The 13,955-nt window shown below is 45.6% G+C and overlaps 1 protein-coding gene across 1 annotated transcript; it reads right to left on the reverse strand.

The window, feature by feature from the left end:
• Window positions 1-580: 580 nt before the first annotated feature.
• On the reverse strand, window positions 581-12,626 carry LOC103459314 (E3 ubiquitin-protein ligase TRIM39-like). Its single transcript, XM_008400783.3, has 5 exons — window positions 12,537-12,626; window positions 9,005-9,087; window positions 4,791-4,877; window positions 3,522-4,244; window positions 581-1,954 (listed from the first exon to the last, which is right to left on the reverse strand). The coding sequence occupies exons 4-5, from the start codon at window positions 4,128-4,130 to the stop codon at window positions 920-922; spliced, it is 1,644 nt and encodes a 547-aa protein (XP_008399005.2). The 5' UTR covers window positions 4,131-4,244; window positions 4,791-4,877; window positions 9,005-9,087; window positions 12,537-12,626; the 3' UTR covers window positions 581-919.
• Window positions 12,627-13,955: the final 1,329 nt, after the last annotated feature.

The raw sequence follows: 13,955 nt of genomic DNA on the forward strand, positions 1-13,955 counted from the left end.
AAGCATTTGAGACCCAAACCGAAGAACAAAAATGAGCAAAATGTGAATTTTGCATAATGGATCACCTTTAAGATGGATGTCTTGGTTCTTCTTCTGCGCCTTCAGGTGGCTTTGGGGTCGTAAACCGTTCACACAAAAGTCTCATTGCACAAAAGTCTAAATAATAGCAGGAACGACCACAGAAAAGAATAACAAACATTGTGACCAACGAACATTATTCCAAACATTTCTGCTGTAGCCGTTTGAGCGACATGTCAGGGTTTCTGTTAGCATCTTGCTAACTGGCTTTCAGGGCCAGACCAGAGCGTGTCGGCGGTGTCATGTTGAAAATGGATAATCTCTAAATTATCAACACATATTGGTAAAAACAAACGGATGTTTACTAACCTTACTTCCTGTTTCTTTACGAACAACTGAAAAGGAGAATAAAAGATAAACAAAGGAGCTAAATATTAAATTATGAAGATAATTTCTAAGTTTTGTCTACAAACATATTTCATTTTTGCATTGATTATTGTATTTTTTCCACTTCTGTATCTCCGTTCTTTGTGATGCAAAACAGGAAAAGTTTTTCAGAAAGTTTTCTTTTGCTTTATATTTATTAAAATTACATATTTGGATTTGTTCTTACAAGCAGCTCCTTTAAAACTCAGTATTTATTATGCCATCATTTCACTGAGAAGAAGCTCAGCAGTTCCATCAGCTGTTTGCTAATTGCTGCTGGCTAGTCTGAAGGAGCTGAGTGGGGGAGGAGCTGCGTCTTGAAGGCGGAGCTAGGTCCACCCACGTGTTTTGGTTGCCGCGGAGATTAAATAATTGTCAGACGTCCATGTTTGTTTGTGATGAGGGAATAACTTCATAACAAGACGATTTATGTGACGCTGCCCCTTTAAGAGAAAAATCCTGACTGGTGTCTGCGTTATTTTTCTGCATGTTGAGTCGGAGGAGCGACGATCAGAGGAGCAGAGTTCCTGCCGCCGTCGTTCGGACCGGGACTGAAGAACGGGAAGAGTTTCTCTGTGAAGGAAAACCCGGTGAAGGAGTGAAGCAGAACCGCCGCTCCCACGTCATAAAACGACACCTGACCCTCCTCGTAATCCACAAACACTCGCACCCAATCCGGATTATAACCCACCGAGAGAGGAAGCGGCTCGCTGGCCAGCGCCACAAACTCCTTCCTGTTCTGGAGGCGGATGGTCCAGAAGCCGTTCTCTGGGCTCAGGTCCAGTTCGACCTTCCGGCTGACGGACTCCGTGGCGACGCCGAGCGTCCAGGCGGTTTTCCCTTTCACCTGGACGTCGTAGTGAAACCGCCCGCAGGCGAAGCCCCGCCTCCCCAGGACGCCGACCAAAGCTTCGAAGCGTTTGGACTGGTATGGCAGCGTCTTCCCGCCGTCTCCCAGCTGAACCCGTCTCCGATCGTCGGACAGCCTGAGGGCGGGATGTGCCGTGTCCGGGTCCAGATCGACGTCCACGGCGGAGCGGTGGAGGTTCACCGCCGCCGCGTCCTGCAGCGTCTGCATGGCGTTCCTGATGGCGTCCGTCAGCTGGTTGGTGGCGCTCAGCAGCGCCGTGCGGGTCAGGCCGTCGTAGACCAGCGGACACATCCTCAGGTGGGTCCAGTCCTTGGTGGCCGGGACGGCGTTCAGAGCCGGGAAGCTCTGCAGGAAGACGAGCGGATCGCTGGAGCGCGACAGCTGCTGCAGCTGCACCTGCCGCCGCCGCAGCTTCCCCACTTCCTGCTCCAGGTCGGCCATCAAACTCTGGCTCTGCTTCTCCCTCGCTCTGCGCTTCTCCTCGATCGCCCCGATCAGCTCCGCCTGCGCCGCCTCCAGAGTCTGGATCAGGGAGCTGAAGATCCGGACGCCGTCCGCCATTTCCCCGTCTGCGGCGTCTTCGCTCTGCTGCAGGGAGCGCTTCAGCTCCTGGACCTTCAGCCGCCGCTGCCAGATCACCTGCCCAGGTCACGAAAAGTAGAAAAGGTTACTACAATCACCAACGAGTCAAAACATCACCACATGACTGAATCTGCACTGCCTCAGAGTATCTTAAGCCTGGCGGGCCACCAGGCTTTACTTTCAGAAATATACACAATTTTTCTACAAGATCTAGAGTTTGAAAAGTTGAGAATTTGCTACAAAAAACTCAGAAATTTTCAGATTAAGCTCAGAAATATTGTAGAAAAAAGTCATTATGAAACTTAAATATCAATTTTTTGTCTCTAGTAAATTTCCTGGAGTAAATTTTTTTCCAAAATACTCAAATTTTATGATTAACCAGAAATCCTGTAGAAAAAAAGTGAAACTTTTGAAACTCAGAAATTTTCCAAAAAGCAATTTTTATTTTTACTTTTCAAACTGAGAAATTTCTAAAAATCTTTCTAGAAAATTTCAGAAATTTTCTACCTTTTAGACTCATAAATCTTCTGAGGAAAAAGGTCCGTTTCTATGACGGCGAATCTGGGCCATCGTTAGCAGCAAAAGAAAGGAGGAGCAAATTTACGCCAATAATTTCAGAAATTTTGAGAAGAACCTCAGAAATTTACCAGAAAAAAACAAGGTAACTTTTGAACTACAAAAGTCAAAAATTTACAAGAAAAACTCGGAATTTCTGATTATCAAAAATGAAAATGTTCAAACCTAGAAATTTCTACATTTTTTCTACAAATCTTCCTGGCGATGTTCGTGTCAGTAACACAACCAATCCCTGCAGCCGCCTGACATTTAAACACAAATATAGAAACAGACTGGAAATGATTGAATATAACTGAACATTAAGTAAAATGCATCTCCAGGATTTTTATTTGCTGTGAAAAAATCAGTTTGGTTGAAAAAAAACATAATTAGTTGCGTGTAAAACTCTGTCATTCGTGTTTTGGGTGTTTCTTTGAGTCAAGTTGTTCTGTTTGACGTGAAACTGTGGTGCTACAAATAAATACTTTCTTTCTTTTCAAGGAAACAACAGTAATTTATTTGCTGGGGAATATAAATATATAAATATATAAAGTTAAGTTGAACTGAAAGGACCAGATTGTAAAATACTTGCTTCTTAATTAGAAACCACCAGAATGGACAGCATAAAGGATAAACTTTATGATCGTCAGAAAGATTCTTAAAGAGACAGAGGACCAATTTCAAGGTGTCAAATAATTTGCAAGAAAAACTCGGAATTTCTGATTATCAAAAATGAAAATTTTCAGTTTTTCAAACCTAGAAATTTCTAGATTTTTTCTACAAAATTTCTGAGAATCTCAAAATTTCAAAGTTTTTTGGGGGTAAATGTACTCCTCTATTTTCTATCTAAGCTCAGAAATTTTCAAAAAAAAAAAGTTTCAAAAGTCGAAAATTTTAAACTTTTGAAACTCAGAAAGTTTCCAAGTTTATTTCTCGAGTTTTTTGGCAGAAATTTGCTCCTTTTTCCATCTGAGTGGCTGCAATGCGAATCGTTCTGAGATGAAAGTCAGAATCCTGGATCATTTTGGTAAAAACCTGCTCCGTGCGGCAGAGTAAAGGTTAAATGGACCTGCTGGATGCGGGCCTCCGTCTTGCCGAGCTCGGCCTTCTTCTCTTGGTACTCGTCGCTGAGCGGAACCAGCTGGTGGGCCCGGTGTGCGGTGGCGCCGCAGACCCGGCAGATGCTAATCTGGTCGTTCTTGCAGAAGAGCTCCAGCGGCTCCTGATGCTCGGAGCAGACGCTCTCCGCCTCAGACAGCAGAGTCTCGCCGCCGCTCAGGCTCTGATGGAGATGCAGGTTAGCCGTGAGCAGCAGCAGCACCGCTAGCAGCGTAGCAGCTAGCAGCAGCCGGGACCTGGAGGACCGCGGTTTGGGTCTGACTGGAGCTCCGCACGGCGCTTTACTCAGCTCTGAGCAGCTTCCAGATTTCCTTCCTGCGCTCTGCCGGTACTGAACGGCCAGCTCACTTATGAAAGTATTCACGCCCAGCTTGTGTTTCTTGTCCACACGCTCTTTGCACATGGGGCACTGGCGCTGGGGGTCAGAGGTCAGGTGCTCCTGGATGCAGCTCCTGCAGAAGTTGTGTCCGCAGGGCAGCGTGACGGGGCTGCAGAACACGTCCAGGCAGATGCAGCACCACAGATGCTCCTCGCTCAGCTGGTAGCCGCCGACAGACATGCTGGCCGCCGCCGTCCGATCCGCCGTCCGATCCGCCGTCCGATCCGCCGTCCGATCCGGCTGAGCGGCACTGCAGGGAATGCGGGGAAGTCAGGGAGGAATCCTGCACGGATGCTTCAAAGACGAGGAGACACATGGAGCGTTAGCCGGCGACAGGTTTGGTTTTCCATCGCAATAAATTAACAAATAAACTCCGGACTGTTTTATACGACGGATTTTTACAGCCATGATGAGAAAATACAAGAATAAAGTCAAAATAATACAAGTGTTTTATTGTGACTTTATTTCAACTATATTCTCACATGATTTGTAATTTTATTTCTTTTTTACTCTGTCATCATTTTGAATAGAGTCACACTGATTTTGCGAAAGCATTTTGAACGTTTCTGCTGCGTTTATCCCCACAAAAAGATAAAATACTTCAAATAACTCACTAACCAGAAACTAACATGTAATTCCTACATTAAACAACTTTATATTTACTAAGACTTTCAGTATTCAACTTGCTGCATGAACTGAGGAGTAAATGCATCATTACAAGAGAATGCAGAAGAAAAATTCCCCTAAGGGAATCTGAGAAAACAGAAGGTTAATTTCAGAAACAGGTAGAATAAAAGCAGCTCAGTCTGGTTGGTTTGTTGTGTCTGCAGCAGGACTCACCGGGTCGGGCTGGAACCGGGCCGGATCCTGGAAGAACTGCGCTCTTCTGACACCAGTCCCCCTGTTTCAGGTACGGGAAGCTCCACCCTGACAGGAAAACACACCCAGGTTCAGAGATAAAACCACAACCACTTGAATTTTTACGATGTTTGCAGAGCCACCTGGGAATCTGAACTGAGGTTAAAGTGACTTTTGCTGCTTTCATCCACAGACTGGAAACGTTTCCATGTTGATTTGCATGTGGGTGTTTTCCTGCTGCGCTGCTTTGCTTTGCAAATTCAACGTCATTTAAGAAAAGAAAATAAATCGTTTTGAAACAAACATCATCAGAGTTCATGGTCTTCAAATGCAGAAATACGTTTTAAGTTTGATTTATTGGAAAGTGTTTTATTTCAGTTAAAATTTTGATTAGCAGATTAATCAGCTTCTTCTGTTTAGTGGCCAAATCAGATGATGATAAGAAGAAGATGAAAGAAGAGAACAAAAGCAGAAATGTTTGCCGTCATAATAGTCAGACACTCTTCTTCCAACTCTGAGTCGTAGATGAGAAATTACAGGATCAAAAGGTTAAAACTTCATAAATAAGATCATCAAGTTTGGTGCAAACATGCAGAAAATCACAGAACAAGTTACAAACAACAAAATCTCCACAACTGGAAAAGAAAAAATAAACAAATTCAAGAGAAAAATGCTGCAAACAAAAGCAAATATGAAACAATTCAAACTCGCTCCACAAAGCGGGCGTCCTCCAGGCCACTAGGGGGAGACATGAGCAGGTAGCATTGCATTATAAAATACTGTTGAGTTTGAAAAACACGTTTTGTTCCTTCCTCCAGATTTCTTCTAGCCATCCTGTCTTTACAGAGAGTCTGCCGTGATTTGTTGGTCGACTCCCCCTGGTGGCCTGGAGTGAGTTTGCAGCGTTTCAAACTTGCTGCTTTTATAATTTGAAGCATTTTCTGTTTTGCTTCTACTTCCTGTAGTTGCAGCATTTTAACTCTAACTTGTTTTTTTGATTGCAGAGTTGTTCTGTTTGTTTCATGTTTGCATCATTCATGTATTTGTAGTTTTTAACGACAGGATCCATCGAAGCCTCGATCCAAACGTACATTATTGGGAAATGATCAATAGTTGGTGAAAGCTGGAAGGATCTTCTGTCTCGGCACCAGGCAGTGGAAATGTTTTCATCTCGACTTTAGAGACATTCAAAGAATCAACAAACGTTTCTCAGAAAACAAAATGGCCGGATCAGATAGATGTAACCGGTTTTTGGCTTCTTTTTGGTTCAACATCATCCATCCATAACAACAATTCAGAAAACACAACCCGTCCTCACACAAAGCTTCCCCTACGCGGTTTCGACATGTTTTAATTCCTGTTCAAACAAATGTAAACTGCCATGACAAGGAAGGCGATCCTCAATGTGAAAGTCCACAGATGGACAGATAAGGCCGAACCGCAGGTGCAGGAGGCTCAGCTGACAAGTTTCATCCATATTTGGCTCAAACGTAATACGGGATGCCAGTAGATTCAAAATGTAAGGATGCAGCAGCACTCTGTTCATATCACACTTACAATAAATGACAAATTACACAAAACATCGGAATGTTTACAGAGCTCATAAAACACACTTTTGCTTATATTTTTTACTAAAGTCTTGTATGCAAAAGTAAAACCCTTTTTTTTGTCTGCCTGTATTCGGGATCTTGGTGTTTTTTTTAGGAAGGTCTCATTCCTGCAGATGAGGCCTGGAATGCAGGAGGAAGAGTAAATCGAGAGATTTGCCTTTTGGTTCTTTCTTCACCACAAGAGGTCAAACTCCGGTCCGTTTGTTCAGGAATCCGGTCCGTTTGTTCAGGAATCCGGTCCGTTTGTTCAGGAATCCGGTCCGTTTGTCCAGGAATCCGGTCCGTTTGTTCAGGAATCCGGTCCGTTTGTCCAGGAATCCGGTCCGTTTGTTCAGGAATCCGGTCCGTTTGTTCGGGAATCCGGTCCGTTTGTCTGGGAATCCGGTCCGTTTGTTCAGGAATCCGGTCCGTTTGTTCGGGAATCCGGTCCGTTTGTTCGGGAATCCGGTCCGTTTGTTCGGGAATCCGGTCCGTTTGTTCAGGAATCCGGTCCGTTTGTCCAGAAATCCGGTCCGTTTGTTCAGGAATCCGGTCCGTTTGTTCAGAAATCCGGTCCGTTTGTTCAGGAATCCGGTCCGTTTGTCCAGAAATCCGGTCCGTTTGTCCAGAAATCCGGTCCGTTTGTCCGGGAATCCGGTCCGTTTGTTCGGGAATCCGGTCCGTTTGTTCAGGAATCCGGTCCGTTTGTTCAGGAATCCGGTCCGTTTGTTCAGGAATCCGGTCCGTTTGTTCAGGACTCCGGTCCGTTTGTTCAGGAATCCGGTCCGTTTGTTCAGGAATCCGGTCCGTTTCTGGGGGTGTGAATGCTAATCGGACCAAAGAGTGAACTCTGGTCGGTTTGAACGCCAAGCGAACCGGAGAGCGCCCCAAAAGCAGGAAGTGCCCTACAGCGCAGGGAATTCTGGGTAAATCCAACCACAACAAACCTGTTAGCCTAGAGCTAGAAATGGCTAATGGTCTTTAACCAAAGACAAAATCCTAAACACTAAAATTTACTTTTGTCGTCAGGTCACAGAATATTTTCCCAAAAGTTTCCAGATCATAAGAATGCTTTACAAATGGAAGATCTTTGAGTCTTTTTTTGTTTTTTACTGACGCTATCACTCCGTTTCATGTTTGGCAGCCATCTTAGATTACTTGTGTTTTAAAAAGTGGCTACGCTTCATCGAACAGGTCAGAAGAGCTAGGAAACATTTTCACACAATAATTCCTGGACAATATTTCAATCAACTCAGTTCTATTTTGTCCAATCAATGTTCTTAGATAAAATTTTTCACAATAAATGACTAATTATGCACCGAAATCCATATAATCTCAAACATGTAGAAACTTTCCGTACTGATGATCCATGTTCCAAATATTTTGTTGATTTTAATGAAATTGTTTTTTATTGTTATTATTTAGCAGATTAAATAAAAAAAGGCTGTTTTTGTGACCCCTTGTATTTTCAACTCGACAATTTTAGCCCTCATGTCAAAACCTGAACGCTGCTCTACAGGCTAGTGCTGGTTTCTGCCGTTACCATGGCGATTAAAGCAGAGGCTCCTCCCACTAAGTTGAATATTACATTAATATGCATAATGCCGGCTCATAATAACAATAAAATTATAATAATTCATAGTATTAATATTGTGCATGTTAATGTTGCAGTGATAACATATTGTACAGCAAAACTTTTTCCTTCCACTGAACTTTCCAAAGATCTTTTGTGGGTTAATAACATTATTTGTCAACTTTGATGGTCAAAACTGAATTTTTGGATTCCAAATAGTTAAATATACATGTGTGTTTTTTAAAATGTATTTATTAAAATACGTTTTAAATCCTTTCCTGCAGTTTTAAACCACTGAGGTGAACCTGCTGGGTCCCGTCATCATGTTTGAACCTTTCAGGTTTCCAGACATTCCTGTGGGTTTGGCAGCATCTGAAGCAAACTGTCACATTTCCTGTAAACACTGCAGTGTGTGTGTGTGTGTGTGTGTGTGTGTGTGTGTGTGTGTGTGTGTGTGTGTGTGTGTGTGTGTGTGTGTGTGTGTGTGTGTGTGTGTGTGTGATTGAATATAATTGGTTCCCGAGGGAATTCGAATTGTTCTCATTTTCTGCTGAAAGTCTAAAGTTTGCAGGAATCCAGGAGCAGAGACGGAGACGGACCAATCAGGCGGCGGCTGGAAGTTTCCACCAATCAGCACATTTTCCTCCTAACGAGCCTCGTTAAGGAGACAGGAAGCCGTCGGAGGCCCGGACCTTCCTGCTAATTAATCCCAGATAAATGAGACGCGAGCGCCGTGGCAGGATTAAAGCAGAATTAGCCCCGCCCCCCTGGTTATCTGGGGGTCATGTGACCAGCCGTCAAACATGGAGGACAAACGGCCCAGGCTCCGTCCATCCATCATGTTTTTAATTCTGACTCGGTTCTTCTCAGCTGATCAGATCCTGCTGATGACCCTGTCGCCTCCAACCAGAGAGGGGATCCATCTTCAAAATGAGCACCAGCGGGAGGGGGGGGGGGGAGGGCATTGCTGGAATCTGATTGGCTGCTGTACTTTCATATCTGCTCTGCAGCTTCAGTTCATATGTTTCACTTACAGACAGACGGTTGAAAGGTAACCCGTGGTTCCCGTCGACTGTTTGCTGTGCGGCAGGTCAAAGGTCAGGACTTCTGTTTGGCTCTGTGACACAGATTGGAAAAACAGACACAAAGTGAGGAATAACTGAAAAAAACTAACAGTTTTCCCCCCTTTTCTTTGGATATAGAAACACTAACTGCCATCCTGGCTTCTGATCCGACTCGGCTGAAAAACTGATCACAATAAAAACATTTCAAATCAGGCGAAATCAATAATTATTGATTAAATGTTTTTTTTTTTTAAAGCCGTCGTTTTAGATTTTTAAAGCTGTTTTGGTGAAACTTCAAACTGCTGCAGTGCCAGTTACTCAGCAGGTCGTTGCTAGGCAACCGAAGCCTGGCGGGAACTTTCAACTGTTTGTTACTCATCAGGTCGTTGCTAGGCAACCGAAGCCTGGCGGGAACTTTCAACTGTTTGTTACTCATCAGGTCGTTGCTAGGCAACCGAAGCCTGGCGGGAACTTTCAACCGTTTGTTACTCAGCAGGTTGTTGCTAGGCAACCGAAGCCTGGCGGGAACTTTCAACCGTTTGTTACTCAGCAGGTTGTTGCTAGGCAACCGAAGCCTGGCGGGAACTTTCAACCGTTTGTTACTCAGCAGGTTGTTGCTAGGCAACCGAAGCCTGGCGGGAACTTTTAACCGGTTGTTTCTCAGCAGGTTGTTGCTAGGCAACCGAAGCCTGGCGGAAACTTTCAACCGTTTGTTACTCATCAGGTCGTTGCTAGGCAACCGAAGCCTGGCGGGAACTTTCAACTGTTTGTTACTCATCAGGTCGTTGCTAGGCAACCGAAGCCTGGCGGGAACTTTCAACCGTTTGTTACTCAGCAGGTTGTTGCTAGGCAACCGAAGCCTGGCGGGAACTTTCAACCGTTTGTTACTCAGCAGGTTGTTGCTAGGCAACCGAAGCCTGGCGGGAACTTTTAACCGGTTGTTTCTCAGCAGGTTGTTGCTAGGCAACCGAAGCCTGGCGGAAACTTTCAACCGTTTGTTACTCAGCAGGTTGTTGCTAGGCAACCGAAGCCTGGCGGGAACTTTCAACCGGTTGTTTCTCAGCAGGTTGTTGCTAGGCAACCGAAGCCTGGCGGAAACTTTCAACCGTTTGTTACTCATCAGGTCGTTGCTAGGCAACCGAAGCCTGGCGGGAACTTTCAACTGTTTGTTACTCATCAGGTCGTTGCTAGGCAACCGAAGCCTGGCGGGAACTTTCAACCGTTTGTTACTCAGCAGGTTGTTGCTAGGCAACCGAAGCCTGGCGGGAACTTTCAACCGTTTGTTACTCAGCAGGTTGTTGCTAGGCAACCGAAGCCTGGCGGGAACTTTCAACCGTTTGTTACTCAGCAGGTTGTTGCTAGGCAACCGAAGCCTGGCGGGAACTTTTAACCGGTTGTTTCTCAGCAGGTTGTTGCTAGGCAACCGAAGCCTGGCGGAAACTTTCAACCGTTTGTTACTCAGCAGGTTGTTGCTAGGCAACCGAAGCCTGGCGGGAACTTTCAACCGTTTGTTACTCAGCAGGTTGTTGCTAGGCAACCGAAGCCTGGCGGGAACTTTCAACCGTTTGTTACTCAGCAGGTTGTTGCTAGGCAACCGAAGCCTGGCGGGAACTTTCAACCGTTTGTTACTCAGCAGGTTGTTGCTAGGCAACCGAAGCCTGGCGGGAACTTTTAACCGGTTGTTTCTCAGCAGGTTGTTGCTAGGCAACCGAAGCCTGGCGGAAACTTTCAACCGTTTGTTACTTAGCAGGTCGTTGCTAGGCAACCGAAGCCTGGCGGGAACTTTCAACTGTTTGTTACTCATCAGGTCGTTGCTAGGCAACCGAAGCCTGGCGGGAACTTTCAACCGTTTGTTACTCAGCAGGTTGTTGCTAGGCAACCGAAGCCTGGCGGGAACTTTCAACCGTTTGTTACTCAGCAGGTTGTTGCTAGGCAACCGAAGCCTGGCGGGAACTTTTAACCGGTTGTTTCTCAGCAGGTTGTTGCTAGGCAACCGAAGCCTGGCGGAAACTTTCAACCGTTTGTTACTCAGCAGGTTGTTGCTAGGCAACCGAAGCCTGGCGGGAACTTTCAACCGGTTGTTTCTCAGCAGGTTGTTGCTAGGCAACCGAAGCCTGGCGGAAACTTTCAACCGTTTGTTACTCATCAGGTCGTTGCTAGGCAACCGAAGCCTGGCGGGAACTTTCAACTGTTTGTTACTCATCAGGTCGTTGCTAGGCAACCGAAGCCTGGCGGGAACTTTCAACCGTTTGTTACTCAGCAGGTTGTTGCTAGGCAACCGAAGCCTGGCGGGAACTTTCAACCGTTTGTTACTCAGCAGGTTGTTGCTAGGCAACCGAAGCCTGGCGGGAACTTTCAACCGTTTGTTACTCAGCAGGTTGTTGCTAGGCAACCGAAGCCTGGCGGGAACTTTTAACCGGTTGTTTCTCAGCAGGTTGTTGCTAGGCAACCGAAGCCTGGCGGAAACTTTCAACCGTTTGTTACTCAGCAGGTTGTTGCTAGGCAACCGAAGCCTGGCGGGAACTTTCAACCGTTTGTTACTCAGCAGGTTGTTGCTAGGCAACCGAAGCCTGGCGGGAACTTTCAACCGTTTGTTACTCAGCAGGTTGTTGCTAGGCAACCGAAGCCTGGCGGGAACTTTCAACCGTTTGTTACTCAGCAGGTTGTTGCTAGGCAACCGAAGCCTGGCGGGAACTTTTAACCGGTTGTTTCTCAGCAGGTTGTTGCTAGGCAACCGAAGCCTGGCGGAAACTTTCAACCGTTTGTTACTCAGCAGGTTGTTGCTAGGCAACCGAAGCCTGGCGGGAACTTTCAACCGTTTGTTACTCAGCAGGTTGTTGCTAGGCAACCGAAGCCTGGCGGGAACTTTCAACCGTTTGTTACTCAGCAGGTTGTTGCTAGGCAACCGAAGCCTGGCGGAAACTTTCAACCGTTTGTTACTCAGCAGGTCGTTGCTAGGCAACCGAAGCCTGGCGGGAACTTTCAACTGTTTGTTACGCAGCAGGTTGTTGCTAGGCAACCGAAGCCTGAGTCAGCGAAAGCTTCCAGAGAAACGACTGAATATTAAGTTATAACATGGAGCTGAAGTCTTTTAAAATTAATCAGTTTTTCTAAATTAAGAGGAAAAATGCTAAAAAAAAAAATTTAATCAAAGGAAAGACTTAAAAAGCTCAAAACTCAAATATATCACCGTAAAAATGAACTTCAGAAGCATCAGAATCAATCCTCTGGAGGAAAATAGCAGAACGTTCCTTTAATTACACCTTTCTTAAACGTCAGACACACACTGCAGGTAGGAAGCTGTGGAGCAAATATAATTGATTTAATGTTTCATTACGCTCTCAGAGGAGGAGAGAGGCTCGTTTATTCTCATCAGGAGAGCAGCAGTGAAACAGGAAATCAGGAATCAACTCCATCAGGGAAACGATGTGGGGCTTTTACATAAAGTCTGCAGTTCTCCCTGCCACCACTGGGGGGAGCTGCACGTCTGTCCATGGCTCACCTCCTCTACTCTCCTCCTGCTTCATCCCGTTTCCTTCCTGTCATTTGTTTCAGTCCGCTGGTTGGAAGAAAACAGGAAAGAAATGATCACTTTTCTGTCATCATTCCTCAAACTTCCTGTCTACATGTTTGTCATCCGTTTCTTTAAATCCACCCGACGCTCCACCTCCGTTTTCACTTCTTTGTTCCTCCATCAGCTCGCCATGTTCACTGAAAACCTCCTGTTTGTTCCAAAGGTTAAAGGTCAGCAGTGTCTGCCTGGTCTGGATGCCTCCTGGTTCAACACGACTGGACCAAACAAAGGTTAGATTACCGGGCCTCTGCAGAACTTTATGACCAGCTGAGAACCGAATTCAGTCACTTGAATCCGTTGTGTTGGAGAATGGAAACATTAGGCTGTTTTCCTCCTGACAGGCTGGAAGTTTTGGTTCGATTGGTGGAGAAAAGTTGGACCATCTGCTCCACCTGTAGCTGCTGTGGCTCTGAGTCAAACCAACCTGTTCCCCTCCTGGCCTGTGGGGGCGCTGCACCAAAACCACTGAAGGAAATGACACAAAAACCTCTGAAGACGCTGAGAGCAACTTCCTTCTTCACCAGATGGAAACAAGATGGAGGCGTCAGATTTCTCTTTAGTCTTTGGCTAAAGACCAGGAGCCATTTCTGCTGCTAGCGCTAGGCTAACATGTTTTTGGGTTGTATTTACCCAGAATGCCCTACACTATAGTCCACTTCCTGCTTCTGGAGCGGAGCATTCAAACCACACCAGAGTTCACTGAACCCAGACTGAGGTTTGTAGCCGGACCAGCGTTAGCTTAGCATCCCAGCCAAACTGGACTTTCTACACTTTCTGTTGGATTAAAGCTCCAAGTGATGGAAAAACTTCCCGCTCCAGCTGAGCACTGGCTTCTTCTTCCTCATTATATTTTATTTTATATTGATTCACTTCCTTCCTCCACCATTTCTTCCTCCTACTTCCTCTTGAAGCCTCGTTTAAAAGAAAAACTCACTTTAAACTAAGATAAAGTCATTTTTCTCCTTTTTGTCCTCTCCAGATTATTCTCCCTCATCTTCTTGTGCATGTTTTTGTTCCGTAATCTGTCATTTCACCTCATCTTCCTCGTCTCTTTGTCCCCAGATTAGAAATCGAACTTCCAGCAGACAGATGGATGAGTCTGAACAGATGGGTGGCCTACTTCCTGCCTCTCTCCTCCACCTATCGATCCGTCCGTCCTCTTATCAATGATCCATCATGCACCCATCAGTCTTCGTAAAACAAAGTGAGGAAGAGGAGGGTCGACCTCTGCTGTAGGTTCTTCAGCTCGACGCAGGCAGAAGGGAAGGAGTGAATGAGTTTGGGTCTAATTTATGTTATTTAAATTCCTGCTGAAGCGTGAAGCTCCTCACTGCTTCATCAGGTTTC

This window comes from Poecilia reticulata, chromosome 23, assembly GCF_904066995.2.
Source record: "Poecilia reticulata chromosome 23, P_reticulata-male-v2, whole genome shotgun sequence".
Lineage (NCBI taxonomy): Eukaryota > Metazoa > Chordata > Actinopteri > Cyprinodontiformes > Poeciliidae > Poecilia > Poecilia reticulata.